Source organism: Siniperca chuatsi, linkage group LG2 (genome assembly GCF_020085105.1).
Source record: "Siniperca chuatsi isolate FFG_IHB_CAS linkage group LG2, ASM2008510v1, whole genome shotgun sequence".
Lineage (NCBI taxonomy): Eukaryota > Metazoa > Chordata > Actinopteri > Centrarchiformes > Sinipercidae > Siniperca > Siniperca chuatsi.
The window spans coordinates 19,479,588-19,497,959 of NC_058043.1; the positions used below are offsets into that span (position 1 = coordinate 19,479,588).

General features: G+C 41.9%; 1 protein-coding gene across 1 annotated transcript; it reads right to left on the minus strand.

Moving 5' to 3' along the window:
• si:dkey-195m11.8 (fidgetin) lies at positions 1-13,330 on the minus strand. The gene is made up of 3 exons (XM_044178000.1): positions 13,158-13,330; positions 12,075-12,304; positions 1-4,131 (listed from the first exon to the last, which is right to left on the minus strand). The coding sequence occupies exons 2-3, from the start codon at positions 12,097-12,099 to the stop codon at positions 2,957-2,959; spliced, it is 1,200 nt and encodes a 399-aa protein (XP_044033935.1). The 5' UTR covers positions 12,100-12,304; positions 13,158-13,330; the 3' UTR covers positions 1-2,956.
• Positions 13,331-18,372: the final 5,042 nt, after the last annotated feature.

Genomic DNA, 18,372 nt, shown 5'->3' on the forward strand with positions numbered 1-18,372 from the left:
TGTTTTATCATAGTCAGTATATTTGTAAGTAGAAAACATCAGAGGTGGAACAAATGTTAGGTTCTCGTCATGGTATATTTTAGTAAATGACAAGGACACTCAAATCTCAAACATTTTTGAATTTCACAGACAAAAATTCAAGGTTTTTTGGGTTTTTTTTTGGTGTGTTATCTTCATTTCCATGACTCAACAGCCTTTAGTGAGGTAGACTATAACAGGTCAAGAATTAGAAACATTGCTCCTTAAACTGGCATGTGAAATGACATGAAATAAATATTTCCATGTACAATGTCTTCAAAATGAGGTAGAAATGGTTACAGAGAATGTACAAGACACAACAAAAGTACAAGTGAATTACAGAGATAACACTGAAATGCCATTTTCCATCTTGTGGACAAATTCAACTCCACTTACTTCAATGAATCAGAGTAAAACCAAGAAACAGCAAATACTGTCATTTGTTGCAATGTGTAGATTATTCTAGAGCACATACTTTGTGTTGCATTGAAGAGCATTCAATTGTTGTAGCTAAGCGCTTAAATACTTTTAAAATCTGGGGGTAAGAATACATTATTATTTGCGTAACACCTTTTTATTAATCTGTATTTTTTCTTCCGCATATTTTTAAGCTAAATCTTTGTGTGATGAGGCTATTTTTTCCACGCACTCCACATTGTGAGTAAGTTTAATTTTATGAATGTGCTTATTTTTCGAAAAGAGGCATTAAAATACTTTTTCATCATATTGAATTTCAGACTAAATCTGAAGCTGCATTTCAGCCTAAATCTTACTATTAAAAGGGATCCACTCTCTGAGCATGCTTTTAGGCAAGAGTTTGGTTTTGTTACAGCTCCCAAAGGACTTAATTTTGCAAAAACAATAAAGTATGGCACAACTTATGAAGGGATGGCATAGTGGAACAACAAAACTACAACTTGGTGGAAAAAAAGGAGCTGTTACTGTACATATCTTTGACAGTGCACATACTTGGCTAATATTTAACTTCTTCCTTCTTCATGATATCAATTCATGTTAAAGCTAAAATCAAGCTGATTGACAGGTGACACTGTGTCAATGGGTTTTAAAATACTGATATGGGAAATGGAAATTGGACACTTTATTAAGACATTTAATAAACATACCTATTATAGAGCATATACTGTAGTATGTGTACATCTTGATATGTCAAAGGTTGTTTATCAGGAGTGCTTTGTTTTGACAGTTTGTCCACAAAACCGTTTCTCCACTGCTAACTACACTAACACTTAACATGTCATTCATTTCTCCACCAAAACCTACAAGAGAATTAAATCTATACATGAAGAAAATATGTTTTATATATCTAAAAACATCATCGATGTACATAATGACATGTATTGTCCTTTTAAAAAAAATATCTGAATTACATTCAACATTTCAGGCCTTGGTACAAAAACCTCAAGTTTAATTTCCCAGAGCTAAGAAGCAATGTGAATTGTGTGTGTGTGCATGCATGTGTATGCGTGTTTTCTACTGTTAGTATCAAAGGCCTTGTAAGTTCATCGGCTCCCTGAAGTGTTCAGAATATGTTTAGCTCTTGATAAAAGCCATGGCTCCGTTTTCATTTTGCTCCATAAAGCTCCCTACAAACACCCTAAGGTAATAACATACATTCTCATTTGATCATTCTGAGGTAACAATATTCTTCCTGAGTATTCAATAACACAACTATAAATCATACTTTTGAGAGGCAAAAGTAAAGAGAATGCATATTTTTTTTAAAAAGTCAATCCTAGCAGACAAGCAGGTAGACCTTCATAAAGAAAATAATGTTGAGCAAAAAATGTTGGAGGCACTCATTCAGAAGCATATATCAGCCATTGCAACCTGCATGCCTCTCAGTCTGGGCTGTGCATCTAAACAGTAATTAACAAACAGGCTTACGCATCTTAAACGGTTTGCTCTGAGTGAAATGTAGCAGTATGCAGATTTAAGCATGGTTGTTTTTGGTTGTTTTGTAGATTTGATTATTAAAGACAAGGTATCAGCTGGACCAGGTATTATGTTATTCACAGATTCTTTAGCAAATATACCTGTTAGTTTTCCGATCAGCAGCAAATAAACAACGCGCTTTGAAGACAATCTGCATGTAGTACTTGTAAACTGTAGTTGCGTGAATGCTAAATACGTTTTTAGATGAACATAAAGATTATTTCCCCACTCTTTCTATGCATCAAAACAATTTAAAGGGCGGCTTCATGTATACTATGTCATCATTTGATAAGCAGCTCAGTATGTGTAAACTGGACAAAAAAAAAGTTGTTCAGCAATGAAAAGAGCAGGAAACCAGGATAGAATAAGATAAAGAACATGAAAAGAAGGGTTAAAGAAACTTAAAGTCAAGAATGAGTAAAGGGTGGGGGAAAGCGGGGGATGAGCAGGGAAACATTCATTTCTCAAGGCCAAGTGACACACCTTGGAGACAGATGTGTAAAGTAACAGTGATTGTGCTGAAGTAGTATGGCAATCTCACCATTTCAGTTATTGCTGCCTTTACTTTTTGGTCAGTAATGATTTTTATGGTGTGGTAGAACGTATTGCAGTCAACGGCCTTTTACATACATGATGGCCACAAATACCAACTTCTTAAACAGCAACGTTGCAGTGCTGCTGCCACAGTAGCAGAAAGGAAATAAATAGGATCCTGAGAGAAACATACTCATACATTTAGACTGTCTCCATGCTGTCTATGTAGAGAATGCCTTAACCTCACCCCTAAGACTTACCTCAACCTTACAGGGCAAAATTCCCCTGTGAATCTTTGGAAAAACATGAATAATGAAAATGTTAAAGATGCACAAGACATACCAGTCTTGAAATTAAACCTTTCATTGACAAATCTAATTTTATTCCCCCAAGTCTATCTGGATTAAGAACCCTGGTTGGTTTCAAAGAGTGAGAGAATCCTCCAGGGTTTTCAGCGCCCACCAGCAGGATCCTCAGATCGTGTGTGCGATGCAGGTATCTTCATAGACACTCTCTGCTGCTGAGGAAAGTTGTGATCCCGTGGTACACTCTCTCCTGCTAGGCCTGATGGTGGGCTGTAGTCCCCTGCCCCGCCATAAGAGGGTGACATCAGTGGCTTTCCTGGTTTGTAGGCCTGTGGGTCTGAGGCAGAGCTGCTCATATCGTAGCCATTGCTGTGCCCGTTGCTGTGCCCGTTGCCATGACCTTTGCTATGACTGTTTCCGTGGCCGTTGCCATACTTTCTGTAGCGTGATCCCTCCACCTCTGCTCCCTCCTGTCCTTCCTCTGCCATCTCAAATGCCTTGCGTTTCAATGGCACCCCTGGCTCGGAGCTCCCTCCAAGGATGTGAGATGGGTAGCTGTAACTGCCACCCACCATGGTGGGCCTAGGGGTCAGAGGAGTGGGGGCACTAATCCCAGAGGGCAGGTAGGAGGCACTGGGGTGGCTGTATCCAGAGGATAGGCTGGTTTGGGGGTAGCACCCTGGAGGGTAGTTGTAGACAGGAGTGCTGGCACTGTAGCTGGGCACCAGAGTGGGTGTGGTCTGCAAAGAGTGTAGAGGAGCAGGGGGAAGTGCTGCGCTGGGCTGAGGGCAGTATCCTGAGGAGAGGTAGGTGCTGTTGTAGGCAGGAGGGTATTCCTGAGATGATGGGGCACTGCAGGGGCCAGCACCACTGTAGCCTGGCTCAGAGACCAAGTTATTCACTACTGTCACACTTCCTGTGGTTGGGATGCCCACGGATGCAGAGCCCACCTTGGTGCCAGTTAATGCCTCCAGTCCAGGGTAACACTCCATGCCCTGACCAAGAGCCCAGGGCTCAGATTCAGTTTTCAGGAAAGTCCCAGGCTCTGAGTAGGCCCCTGCAGCAGGGCGTTCATAGGACAGCTCCAACCCTGAGTACTTCTCAGCATATCGTTTGAGCAGTGAAGAAGCAGTAAGGGCTGATATGTCATCACTGGCCCAAGGGTAACCTGCAGGGGCATAGCCGCGGCGAGCAGCTGTAGCGTAGGGGTCGTTTTTGTGGGCAGATGGCGGTGACGTGGTAGAGGTGACATCTAGGTGCTGCTCAGGCCACTGAGATAAGGGGGCGGCGTGCTCCGAAGACCAGTGCATCTTCAACAGACCTGACAGACCAAAGAAGAATTAGTCCACACAATCATAAAATGGCGTATCAAATGTTTTAAATTAGGAGTACATCCAGCATTCCAGCATTTTGTCTGTGCCAGTTAAAGGTTGGTACACCACATTCGAGGTGTTTTGCCCCTTCTGTTTTCCAAAACTCACAAGCAAAGTAAGAGTCTGGCTTCATGGATATCTGCCCTAATAATTGCCTTGGCTAGCTGAACCTTTTCCAGAATCATGTCAATGCTTAGCCCGTGCTCTTCTACACAGTCTCATCCAGGCAGGGGATGACTGTTCTAATCTTTATGTGAAGCTGGCAACATAGCCCCCAGCCTGGTCACCACGGCGATAAGCCTCTATCAGCCTGCGTGCTGCCCTCTGCCTTTGCCTCTCTCACATTGGGGCCATTGTTGTCTCTCTGTGACTCTCTTAGTCCACAAAGCCACCCCCACTGAGCGTGTGATCTAATTCGGCCCAAACCTCAGGGGTCTGCTGGACTGGGGGAATTGGGGGGGGGTCAGAGTAGTTTTTCATCATACTAGAGACTGGACCAGTACATCTATGAACACTATTTCGAGTGTACTGATTGTCAAAAAAAGTCTGATTTTCATGTGCCTTGTGTGATTACACATGCACATTTACACAGAGTAATCCGCTGGTTTAGTGTTTGTGGGCTTTGATTGGCTTTCGCAGGCCTTGTCTTTTTGAACAGGCATTAGGCTGACATTCCAGGCATTGCAGAGTATTATTAAACTGTCCTGACCCCAGGCCTGGGCCAGAGGGGCTTCCCTACAAGAGCACCGGTAAAATAGTGGAATATGCCCTATAAAACATCCCAAGCCCAAGGTGACATCTTTGTATGTTCTTTCTTGTTTTGTCCAACCAACAGTCTGAAACCAAAATTTATTCAATTTACAATGTTCTATGAAACAGAGGATAACAGCAAATGGTCTTGTTGTGGATGCTGGAACCAACCAATTGTTTCAGTTCTATTCAAGCCCTTGTTCATCCAAATGTTCTGCGTATTCGGCCAAGCCTTTATTGAAGATTTTATTAGGAAAAATGAAACGAAGCAGGAATTAATAGCAGCAGTGGTAGGGATTTATTTATTCACACACTCACTCACACGTCTGGTCTTAAACTGTCTACATGTGGATTATGCCAGGTTGTGTCACATGTCCACTAGGACCACCAGATGGGCCTCAAACGGTCCACATGTTGAGCCTTAAATTAAATTATCCTTCAGCCCAGTAATCCCACTCATCCAATCCAGGCATCGTAGTGCTCTCGACCAGCACAAGCTCAACCCTGGATCTGAGTAATCCCTATGCTCCTGGGAATTCTGACTGGTCATGGTACCCATCCCGAGCACAAAAACATTACTGGTACAGGGTGGAAAAAAGACTTATATTCCCACCAACACACATTCATACCTAGGTAAACACAGTGCCAGAGACCCACCAAATTGCTCAGCATGAGACAACATGAGAGATATGACAGGTTTGAATCAATAATTGTATATCATGATCCAGGAAAATACTTAACCCTGACTAGAGAGTGTTGATTCATTGTATTTCACAGTAAATCTACAGATCATGGCTGGATTACCGAATGGGCCTACTTGGCACAGGCATAGGGGCCCAAAGGGTTATTAACATTTCTCATTACCCAGTAAAAGGGTTCAGTCATTCATGTTGATATCAAATTCCTTCTAAAAAACCTAAAGGAATATATTAAATGTTCACAAGGAGGAAGCCATCATGATATCTTCAGAGGGAGTGTTTATCCCCTCATGTTTTCTCTAGACATTAAGGCTTTTTGCTCTGTACTGACACCGACATGGGGCCTCCAACTCTGTTAGAAGAGTCTACAACTGTGTGTTGTAAACTGGGATGGAAAGTTTATGCTGCAAATGCTACTGAGATACAGTTGGATGGCTTAGCCTTCAATCTACTCCTCACCCCATCTTCACCTGATGGTCTATAATCTATGTTGTAATCTTGTTCACTGTGCTTTGACACATCAACATGGAGTTACAGAAGAAAGCATTCGGGCATTTTGAATCCATTTTGCTACTACTGCTCGTCCCTTTTCCAGCATTGACTCAATGGTCCCATTTGCAAGTAAATCACGATCAACAGCAGCACGACTTGAATCTCCCCCATGCTTACTGTTGTTGCAGTGGCGCACAAATAATGATGCCTGACGCTTTGTATGGCGTCATTGTTGATGTCTAGTCGCGTGCAGAATTACATGTAAAAACAGCTGTCACTTTTTCATAGGTCAGCAGACTCATTTGCCTAATCTTCGAAGGTCTTTAGAACGTGGTGGAAACACAGACAACAACGGGCTGAAGGAACTCTTTTACTTCCTTGAAAAGTAGTTCCTGGGACTAAAAGTTCTGGGTACTTTGGGTAGAAACGCAGCTTTACTGATTCTATCTGTGGGGTTTTCACTGCACTCTGACCAATTGGTGCGTTATCCTAGATGCATATATACATAAAACCTGAAGAGAGGGTCGCATTCAGGAGTTTGCCATTCAATTAAGTTTACTTAATCATCTAGAATGGAATCACGCACAGTTGAAAACAATCAACGCGACTTTACTGTTCATGAGTGCTGTAGCATCAGAGATCTGTGTTAAAGTGAGGATATTAAGGAGCAGGGTTTGGGTATTAGGAGGGATGAGTGAGGGAGCCCCTAACCTTAATCTAGCACCTCATGTTGGCTTGGGGCATGGAAACACCCCTCCATTCTTGGCCATGCTTGGCTTACCAAGAGGCAAAATTGAGCACTAAGCCGGCTTGGTGCTATTACAGCTTTCCTTAATCATTATGATTATCATACTGTTGACCAGCACCAGTGTTTCCTCTTTGTCCTGAAGCAGTTCGGCTACTAGATGCATCAGATGAATGGAAAGCTCACAGGGATGAGAACACCACAGAAACAAGAACATGAAAGAGGGTCAGATCTTTTCGACCAGTCAGTTTATATCAACAAAAATATGTAATGTATGCTGTGCTGTCACTACACTGTTCCTATACCTACATCATTCCAAGTTGTTTATAATTGTGTGTAGGCTCTAACTGTTCCTTAAAATGTACCCCAGGATTTGTCCAGGCTTGTTTGTTCATAGATTAGTTCTAGAGCTGGAGATCTAAGTTATTGTTAAAAGTAGTTAATATCATAATTACAGTTGTACTTCATTGCCTTAGTGGAATGAAAGGAATCATTTCTCCATTTTAAAAAAAAATCTCACATAAAACAACTGCTTCTTATCACTTGAATGTCAGGACACCGAGGGGTTTTGTATATCTGCTTTGATGGTGGTGGGAGCATGTGATGGTGGGATGGTGTATGTTTGTGGCTTGAATTGGAAAGTAATTTTAGAAGAGCATCTGCTAATGAATATACGTTTACATTCTTTCCCAAAATATTGTTTCTGTGTTCACTAAAGATCACCCAATTTTGTGCTGCTGGATAAGCCTGGCTTATTTTTTGGGAGATAGTCCTCCCAAAATATATCCTTTGAGTATAAACATTCACTCCCCGTAGGCTTCAATGGTGGCTGTAAAAAGTTTGCAGTTTTGTCATTGATGGGGAAACATGGGTTATGGTCAGAATATGGTTACGCTGCTTGTGTAATGCGCTACACACAGATGACATTTGATGATTTTGACAGAAGCAATCCATCTAGAAAACAAGGTGTACCCTGCCTTTTCTTGCCAGAGCCCTCAGCAGTGAATCTTTCTCTAATTTAAATGAATGAGAATGCTGCATCTTTTGACACGGTTCTATTGTTGGTTTGAATGTGGCCTAATCATTTGTACCTATGCAGACAACTTAGACACCTAGCTTAGTTGAGGTGACACTTTGCTGGAGACATATAAATCAGTCTCAAGTCTCTGTTCAATACACAAAAGTTACTAACTAAAAGAAGGAACTTTTGTCCACAGCAGTAGCTCTGAATGAAAACCTGAGCAGCCACCTCTCTTGTCTGCCAGCGGCCTGCAACATCTCAGATAATGTAAGTTATGTTATGAGTGAAGCTTGAATAACAGGGTTGAGGTGTCACTGTAGTTAAGCTGTAAGAGCCTTTGCTATTAGAAAATGTACAGTTTGGGGTAGACAGTGCCATATTATAACAGCGTTTATTTTAAAGCCAAACGTAGTCATGTTTACATCCTCTCACATTCATTTCTTCACATAGACCAGTAACAATGGTGGTGAAGAGAATGTTTACGCTTCAAATGGCTTCGCTAGATGAAAAATAACCAATTTGTGGAGCATTATAGAGTAGAACAAGATAAGAGGAGATGGCCTGTGAGAGCATTAAACGTGTTGAGGCAAGAGGGGATCAGGCAGAACAAGGTTAGAAGGACAAATATTTACATCCCAAGCAGACCAATCCTGCAGACACTACATGTAGTTACATATTTGAAGAGGAGCAGATGAGCTGCTGGAAAACCTTCTGGGAACCAAAAGAAACACCACAGTCACCTGGAGTGTAGCTACCGTGACACTTACACTCAAAAGTATAAATCTGCCTTGAGTGTGCATGTGTGTGTAAATAATCTTCCCAACACAAGCCAGTAAGTCTCCTTTAATCTTCCCGGAGCAGGAAGTGAGGTAAACTCTCCCCCTTTCCTCTTCTCTCTTCATCAAGACCTATACATGGATGCTACATGGCCTCTGGGTTCACCAAACAGCAAAATATGTTGTATTGTGTGTTTGTGCACCAGTGTGTAAAGCAGGGAGTAGGGTGCTTGTAAACAGCAGCCTGATTCATCCTTTAAAGAAATGGAAAGTAAACGCTGGAAATTCACCCAATAATTTTCTGTCTGGTTATGCAAGTCATGGATGTTTTCTGTGCATCAGTGGAGGCTAGTTTGACTCATGGTCCACTGCATGGTCAGTGTGAGTAATTAGGGGTTAATTAGATAAAAGTACGTGTGGGGGAAGGGGCTGACTGGAATGGGATTTGGGGGTTGTGAAGCATCTGAGGCGGCCGGCTGGCTGGATGGGGAGTGGAAACTAAAAATCACCCTTCTGGAGCTGAAAGGTCCTCTGTTAGTGCTTTTGCCCCACTCACAATAAACAAAGACTTAGATTTCCTGAGGATGGACATACACTCAGAAAATACACACGCCAAGATGCACACAGGCTCTAGCACTCCTACTATATTGTTGTTGTGGTGCAGGGTTTAGCTTCAGCTGGCCAACAGGCAGAGGAGCTATTGGTCATCTATCGGATGAGTAAGGCTGCTGGAATGCTGGGAATCTAACCTGAGATCTATTTACAAAGCACATATCCTCTCCATACGCTCAACACACACTGTCCACTCCCAGGCTAAAGGAAGGGAATGCAAAAGCAGATAGAGAGGGAGAGAGAACATGCATTCCTTACAGTGCTGATAAATGACCCTATCAGCTGTTTAGCCATTATTGGGTGATTTGTATTAGTTAGAGTTAATTCACACCACTGCTTGTAAGATCAATAAAGAACCCATCAGAGGAGAAGGGATATGGGATATGAGTATACATGGAGCATGTCAGGGTTCCTGTGGCAATGGACTATGGACTACACACATAACATCACCCAGTTATCTCTGTCTTCCTTGCTTACAGAGTAAATGAGGGTTAGATTGTTATGCAGGGACCATAGTCTAAAATGCTGAGCATGACGCCAGTGTGGAGGAGGATCTGCTCAAGAGAAAACCCTCCCTCTCCCTCTCCCTCCCCATTTCCCCTTCCCCCTTTTCTTCAGGCCTGCACAGCCCACCAGGCCACACCACTGTCAGCCAATCAACTACTGTACCATGTCTGATTCAAGTTTTACACATCTCTAACGTACACTTTCTAACTACAAATTGAAGTCAGAATATGGCTTTCCCCACTCAAACAGACACACCCAATCACACAGATTTATCTCTACTGAGAAACTAGTTTACTTTAAATCATTTTGATCCTCCTTTTCCTCTCATTTTATTGTTCACTTTTCTTTCACTCTGATTTTGCCCCAAAGTCTTCCTTTCTTGAGGCCCCCTCTTTCTCTCAGTGCTGTAGTCAAGATGGGACCGTGTGTCCGAGCCTGTGTGGTCAGTTTTCCCCCTCCCCCACTCTTTTAGTTCTCTCTCTCTCTCTCACACACACACACACACGTACACACACACACACACACACGTGGCAGAGGCTGGCCTGGCCCCTCTTTGCTTATTGTGTCCACTCATATATCAGGCTGCAGCTGATCCCTCCTCACGTCCTCTCCATCTGCCTTTCACTTTGCTCTTTCTCTGTCATTTTACCACCAGCGGCACAGGTCTTTACTATAACACCTAATGAGGATCTAAGGTGTGCTACAATTTGCTTAACAAGCTTCCATGATTACTATGGAGGCCTAATGTGTGTGTGTTTGTGTATGGAGGTGGAGGGCCATGTTTATTATGTTTTTGTCCCTCTATACAGGACTAATGAGAAGCTCTTGACACCAGGTTACTAACGATCTGGCTTTCATTCACAGAATTGCTTCACCCTGGTAACTGGCAACTAAAAAAGGGCAAAAACTGCTCATTATTCTCTTCATGTCACACTATAATCATTATGGACAGAGCCCATAATGAGGTGTGGGTGATTGTGATTGTATGTTTACTTGTTTGTGTTTGTGCAGATTGACAAGAAATATGTGATTCTGTGAGATTTGAAAAAAGTAGTAAAAAATAAATGGCAGCATAGGGTTTCGTGTAGTCGAAGTTTCTGTGGGAAGAAATCTAACGTGACACTGTGAGTCCTTTTGAGGGAGGAATGTGACATTCGTATGTTACTAAAACTTCTTTTCCTTCTCTCTACAAGGAGGGAGTTTTCTGTTTTCCACTGTTTGTCTTTGTACATCTGTGTAGCTCTTTAGAATACAAAAACCTAGAAGTAAATCCCTGTTGCATTATTCCAATCAGGTTAGCGTTGTAATCCTGTTAAAGCTTGGCCTAATCAATAGCCCAGTCAATCAATATAAGCATATTCATCAGCCTGGATAGCAACCTCTCATGATTAGCACATATACAAGCGAGGGCTATACCGTGATGTGTCAAAGAGATTGATGTGATTTAATCTGCTTTTACATACTAATGTTACAAACATGGAAAATATATCTGTCCAGTCTGATAACACTGGAAACAAAATGCTGCCAGGTTGTAAGGTGGCAGCAGGGCTTTTCAGTTTATACTGCAGAAGAAGATGGTTCATCTAGACTGTGTTTTTATGAATCGTGCAAAGTAAGTGGTGTTTCAACACAAAACACCATTATCATAGTTTGATATACACGATTTTACACTGAAACTTACAACATACAACAAACAAGTCATTTTCCACCTTAAATAAAGATACAGTAAGGGTATCCCTAGAATCTCAAGGTATAATTGCGCTATCGTTGTTTAAAAGTGTATAACTAACATTTTATATATCTTCTGTTCTTAAAGAAAAAGCTCTGAATACAGTCTAGATGAACTGCTCCACTGTGCTCCTTCACTATGTTCATGCTGCTCCTTAGAAAAGACGGACAGCAGTGCTTTGGCTACAAATTGTTACTATACTATATTCACATGGAGGGGCTGAAAAAACAGCGACTGAACACTTTCTGTGAAATTCCTCAATGCAAAACCGGGACACTCAGCTGTTAAATCCATTAGCATATCTCACTTCTCAGAGATACCCCCACACACACACACACACACACACACCCACCCCACCCCAGCCCCTTGTTTCCCTCTACTGAGCCACAGGAGATGAGTCCTGGACAAAAGAGGAGCCAAAAGAAGAGGTTGTACAGAAAAACAGACTCAAAGCAATCTAGGTCACATTGTTCAACATGTCATACAGACCCATCATAGGACATGACCATACAACATATCAAGCACAGGCAGTGTACACACATGTAAAAATGAAAGACTTACTGTATGGGGTGACAGGACTGAGCATTCTGCAGCCCTGGCCCCAGGTGAAGAGGAGAGGACCAGGTCAACTTGGTGCTAGTAAGGGCCCAGCTGCATGCTGCGGGGCCTCCCTGGGCTACTGCTTCTCCTGCTGCTGGTGGTTGTATGGCTGCTGGCTTGGCTAGTGACTGGCCTCCTGCACTCCTCCATGGTTCATTTCACAGTTTAACACTGCTCCGACACACTGCCACCTGAAGAGCACACACATGCCAGTGTCAGAGCCAAAAGACTAGGTTGTCTATTTAGATTGATGTAGTCACTCAAAGCCAGTTTCTAGGAAATTTTTGAGAAATTAAATATATAATGTATAAATAATCCAAAATGCCCTTATTTGCTTGCATTTATTACATATTAAATTAAATATTCCTTTTAAAAAGACTATTGTGAAAATAACTTTAGGAAATACTTGCAGAAAGCAACTGATATTGAATAATAATGAGCCTCTCATGCTCTCTCAATACTCTTACTTTTGCTTTTCTTCAGTTTTTCTGTCAGTTTATGTGTGTGCACATACACATGCACATGTGCGAGCGACCGATCAAGACAGATTTTGAATGCTGATTGCCCTGACAGAGAAGGGGCTTCTACCCTCTACCCTCTGACCACAAAACCACACGGCCAGTGGGGACAAGTTTCTAATTCTTTGAAGCCACTCACGTTTCAACACAAACACTACAAACCACAACAGCAAAAGGAACTTGGTACTCTGCAGAGCAACGAAGCTATCCTGCACAACATGGAATACACGAGGGAAAAAATTAAGAATGAGTGTAAAATAGGAGAGTGCATTGACATGTAACAGCCAACCTGGGTTGACATATAGAGGACAAACTAATGAGAATGCCATACAGTTTATGTAAAGAAAAGAAACTATAGCATGTGCAATGGAGTAAGCAAGGAAAACATAAAAGAGAGCATATCACACATTCATGGAATTTAGAGCATTGAAAATTACAGCAATGTGCAAGAAGCAGCAGAAACATTGTCATTACTGCTGAAAGGAGACAAACAATTTTTCAGCAAGTGAGTAAATGGCTTACTGACCTGATCATGCCTGGATTTGCCCGATGAGTGGTTCAATTTGGAAAGTAATCCACTATCCCAAAAAGGTACAACTGGGGACTCGAGGTAAATGTGTATGTGTGACTGTGTGTGTGAGGCTTGTACTCTCTTCTGGGACCCTATCCTTCTCTCCTACACTCCCTCGCTCGCCCTCCAGCTCCCTTTTCCCTCCCCCTCCTGCTCTCCCTCCTCTAGTGACAACAGAGCACCACATACATCCCCTCCCCCAACCACACCACCCCTCCCCCTCCTTCTCCCTCTCTTTTGTTAAAACTATTTCAGCAGGAAGGGAGAGAGAGGGAAAAAGTTACCAATCATGCAGTGTCAGAGAAGAGCCTGTTTTCCCCTGCTGTGTGTGTGTGTGTGTGTGTGTGTGTGCATGCGCATTAATTTCTGCATGTGTGCATTTGTGCATGATCTTATTTGCATATGTGTATGCATGTTTGTTTTTTATTGTAGGCCTTGTGATGAATGAGCATGTGGGAGACATGCTACTGAAAAATAGTGAATTTTCCCCTTCACTGATCACATGAGAAGTTCAGTTATTGTCAATGACTTCTATTGATCTGGTACATTGATCTTAGTGATGTTGGGAGGGTGGGGTTGAAACAACCATGTCAATATTACCCAGTTCCTGTGGTACCCCCCCACCCCCCACACACACACTAGCCTGCACACATGCACGGGCAGCAGCAAATTACCTCCACATTGGCTTCAAACCTTTGACTAAGAAGTGGGTTAATTTCTTCATCTGTAATTTATCAGTATCTGATATTCTCATATATACTTTTATATCATTTTCCTTTCAGGGGCTCATTGAACTCTTTCCCTCTAGTCCCTATTTTGCTCCAACCCCAGTCCCTCATACATAGAAACACAGCTGTGGTTCTGCATTTAGAGTTATGGAGTAGGTGGGACAAGCTGGTCCACTCCTCATGTTACTCTGCTGTAAACACTCAAGGCCCTGCAGGACACACTCCTGCTTTGGCTGCTCTCAACACCAGGCCCTGTCTCAAACACACACACACAGGCACGTGTTTGACATGTGTGAGCCATGTTTCAGAAGGGGGTTGTTCCCTGGACAAACTGTAACTTTCCTTTGTAATTTCATCTTATTAGACCATAATCACATAACTATGATTACAAAGCAGAGTTTTGACAAAAATGAATACTTTTTATGATCACCACCCTCGTCGATACATCAGCGTTACAATACTGGATCATTGCAGTCCTCCTGATTAATGGAGATAAAGCTCTTGTGAGCCAAGCTGACTATTATCTGAGAGTACTATGAGTTAAATTGGTGCCAATAATAGCAGTGGAGGTGGAGGCTTGTAACAAGACCTTTCATCAGGTGACTCAGAGGAGTAATGGCTAGTGCAGTGCTCAGCTCTTTCTCCCTTACCTGCTTTGCTGACAGACACTGGGAAAAAAAGCCATGCTGTTATTTTGCAGGCAAGGAAACAATACATCTAAACAATCCCAAATGTGCTGCGGGGGCTGTTCCTTTCATCATAGATAAGGTTGGCTGTTTGATACATTCTCACTGCCCCCCAGATGTGGTCTCTTGTTACGTCAGGAACGCCTCCCCATGTAGCCATGCGGCCCTAAGCAGGTCACTGGGACAAACAGAGGGCAGAGTGTGTGCTAATGACAGTCGAACAGAAAGGTGTGACTATCAGTAGGTTGGGGAACAGAGGAGAGAAATTCCCTATAAAACAAATGCACACAGGAAGACAGATTTCCACACATACACACACGCACACACATAACGGGTTACCCATGTACAATTTCCGGCTAACGGAAATTGGACATGGGTAACTCTAACCCTGGGTCCCTTTGGCCCTGTGGGTGGGATAGGTCACATGATAGCACCCCAGAGAAGCTCAGCTGTTTTCTACTCTAATTCTGTCTCAAGCAGCTGAGCACTGGCCTGCTGCTCCACTGAACTGTCCCAGTAATGATAATAGTGTGTGTGTGTGTGTGTGTGTGTGTGTGTGTGTGTGTGTGTGTGTGTGTGTGTGTGTGTGTGTGTGTGCACGTGTGTATAGGAAGAGGGTATGGGGTTAATGATGAAAATAAGTCTATACCTTCAAAAACCGGACCGCTGTTGTAGCTACAGTGTTAAATAGCTGGAATACAACTTTCATTCCCACATTGCCAAGCATGTTCACATGTACAAAAAATAAAAATACAAAAAATTATGTGAGGGGGTGAATTATGAGACAGAGAGAGCAACATAGAAAGAGAGCGAGAGAGAGAGAGAGAGAGAGAGAGAGAGAGGGAATAACAGGAACAGGAAATCTTTGGAAAAAGAACAGGAAATGTGTGTATTGTCTCCCACAGGCAATGTCAGTGTCAGCAAAGTACTGGGCTTGTATTTATTGGATAAGTTGGATAAGTCTGGTGATATTTTATATTTTCTTACTGTCAACAAATCCCATGAAAAGACCAAAACTAACAATGAACTGATCCTACTAACAAGTATTGCCTGTGTAACCAAAGCCTGATAAATCTTATTCTTCTGTTTCATAGACCTCCATTGTTGTCCAAAAACTATTTAAAACACATCAAGTAGTTACACTATTTCACTGGGTAACATGTTCCTTCATTATTCCTCCTATTATTATCATATTACTAATGTTTGTGTTTATTTTTTATTCTCATGGCCATCTTGTCTGGGAAACATGATATTGACTCTAATCCACATCCTTGAGAAAATCAATGAGACAGAGCAGACAAGCACATTGGTACACACACATACACACACACACTAGCACACACATATACACACACTAACTCATCATATGTCCTTTCTTCTCATCAAGTGCAGAATGTTAATTAGCCAGCCTCACATTCAGAATACTCTATGTCTCTTCAAGGTTAAATGGCATTGCTATCCCAATGAATTCCAATTACAGCCCTACAGCAGAGGCAGTAACTGTCTGTTGTGTTATTTTACAAAAAGTATAAGGAATAACGCTGAGCACGATCATTCTGAACAGGAAAATGTGGACAAAAGAGGATTTTGATTCACATGGTTTTATGTGTAATCAACAAAACAGTTGAAACACCACCCAAGGAAGCTTACTGCATGCGTGCACACACACACACACACACACACACGCGCTCTCCCTCTCACAAACACACACATGACTGCACATCACACACATGCAGTGCAGTGCTCCATATTGGAGTGGCTTATTGTTCTCTGGTATAGAGAACACAATATCCAAGTCTAGTAATAGAGGTTAGATTAATTGCTGACAAATCTGTATTCAGCAGTTCCCTTTCTCTCTGCTTGACAGATTTATGACAGAGATTGATGGAGGGGAGGGACGAGCCCAGAGCCGCCTCTGTTCAGTGAGAAAAGAGGACAACAGCTCAGTGAGTTGAACAGAAACAGAGAAAAGAAAAAAAAAGACGATCAGGATTGTTTTGGTTGGATCTTACACATGACCAACAATTTTGTCTTTGAGCTTGTAGGAGGCATACACTGTCATATTTTATGCTGTTCTAACCAGAAAAGTTGCCTCCAATAAATATTGTTCATCATTTTATTCCTCTCACACTTAATACCTAAAACAATTATTTATTTATTTTATTATATATGAAAAATAATGAAGAATAAAGAATGTTAGAGTTAAATTATACATCATACTTTCAAATGACTCTTTAAGGAGAACCAGTAATAATAGGCCCTTTTCACAGCAGACATTTTGACTGGTCAGAGTAGGAAAAGCCCAGGTGTTACTAATAACATTAACAATGGCTCTGTTATATTCAAGTGTCCCAGTAAGCCGTGACAGTGAGACAGCATGCACAATATCAGGACTCTGAAACTGAAACAGCTAAATGGAATTCAGCCATCATTAATCTTATTATTTACACCTGTTCTTGTCAAAATATCATCCATGAAAAAAGCCTATTAAGTAAACCTGGGATGCATAATTTAGTCATCTGCTAAAAATATAACAGAATTGAGCTAATGCTGAACAAATGGAAATCATTTGAAGAATCAAGATTTATACCTTAAAAGCTCATTAATTAATGTGTTATATTTGTTTAATCCATACAAAAACCAAAGTGCAAAAACAATAATTCGCCAGGCTAGCTGTTGCCACCACTTCCGGTCATTATGCTTTATGCATTAAGTTAATAAGAATATGTTCTAAAATGTCAACCTATTTCTCTATGACAGGTGTTTTGATTGCCAAACACAGGTGTGTGTGTCACTTTCATGGCTTAGTGGCAAACCTACATGGAACAGAGCACATCATTAATATTATAAGTTAAACCTGTGCTTTTCCTGCAGTGACAAATCTGCTGTAAAAACCTCCAGCTACACAGACTTAACTCATGCACACAATCTTGAATCAGCTCAGATACTCCATGCTAAATGAATGAAAATGTAAACTATTGAACAAATCATTAATACCCCCACAATGTATATTCTGACCAGCTGGCAAATGCTATGTGGGGGATCCCACACAGTTTAATGGATCAGCCTGATGTTGCTGATCCCTGATTCAAGAGGTAAGAACCATCTAAAATGTCCTGTCCACTTCCCTCCTTCCACCTGATGTCACAGCCAACAGCTCGTCCGATTGGTTGAGGCCACAGCCCGCCAGCTGTTTGTAATCAGGAGCATTTGGGAGTCAGGATCACATGACACCCTGAAGGCACACATGCACACATAGATATCGGCATACAGAGTGCAGTGCATCTTTAACCCCATTCCCCTTCCCACAGGCTACTCCTCTGCAGTCAGGATCACCTCCAGATGTGCACACTGTGTTCTCACCTCAGGATAAAAAACGGGGGAGGGGTGCGGCACAAGGAGGAAGGGGACAGTCCAATGAAAATGGAAAGAGTTCCAAGAGGTTGTGAGGAAGGTAAAAGAGGGAGGAAGGAGGTTTAGACACCTCATGTGGGTACTTCCCAGGAAACGGTGCTGGGACGAGTGTTTATCTGTCTTAACTTGATGTAACAATCTTGAATTTAAATAAATATTAGGAGGGCAAAGGCCTTGTAGGCAGAATCTACTTGAAAGAATTGTGACTCTGCTGCCTCCTAGTGGGACAAGTCATTAAATACATCAAAATACTCAGTGGAGTATCTCTTAGATCTGTCCAATCAAACTATTTAACCAAATGACATGATGCAATAACTAGACAACAGTTCATTTCATTTCAAC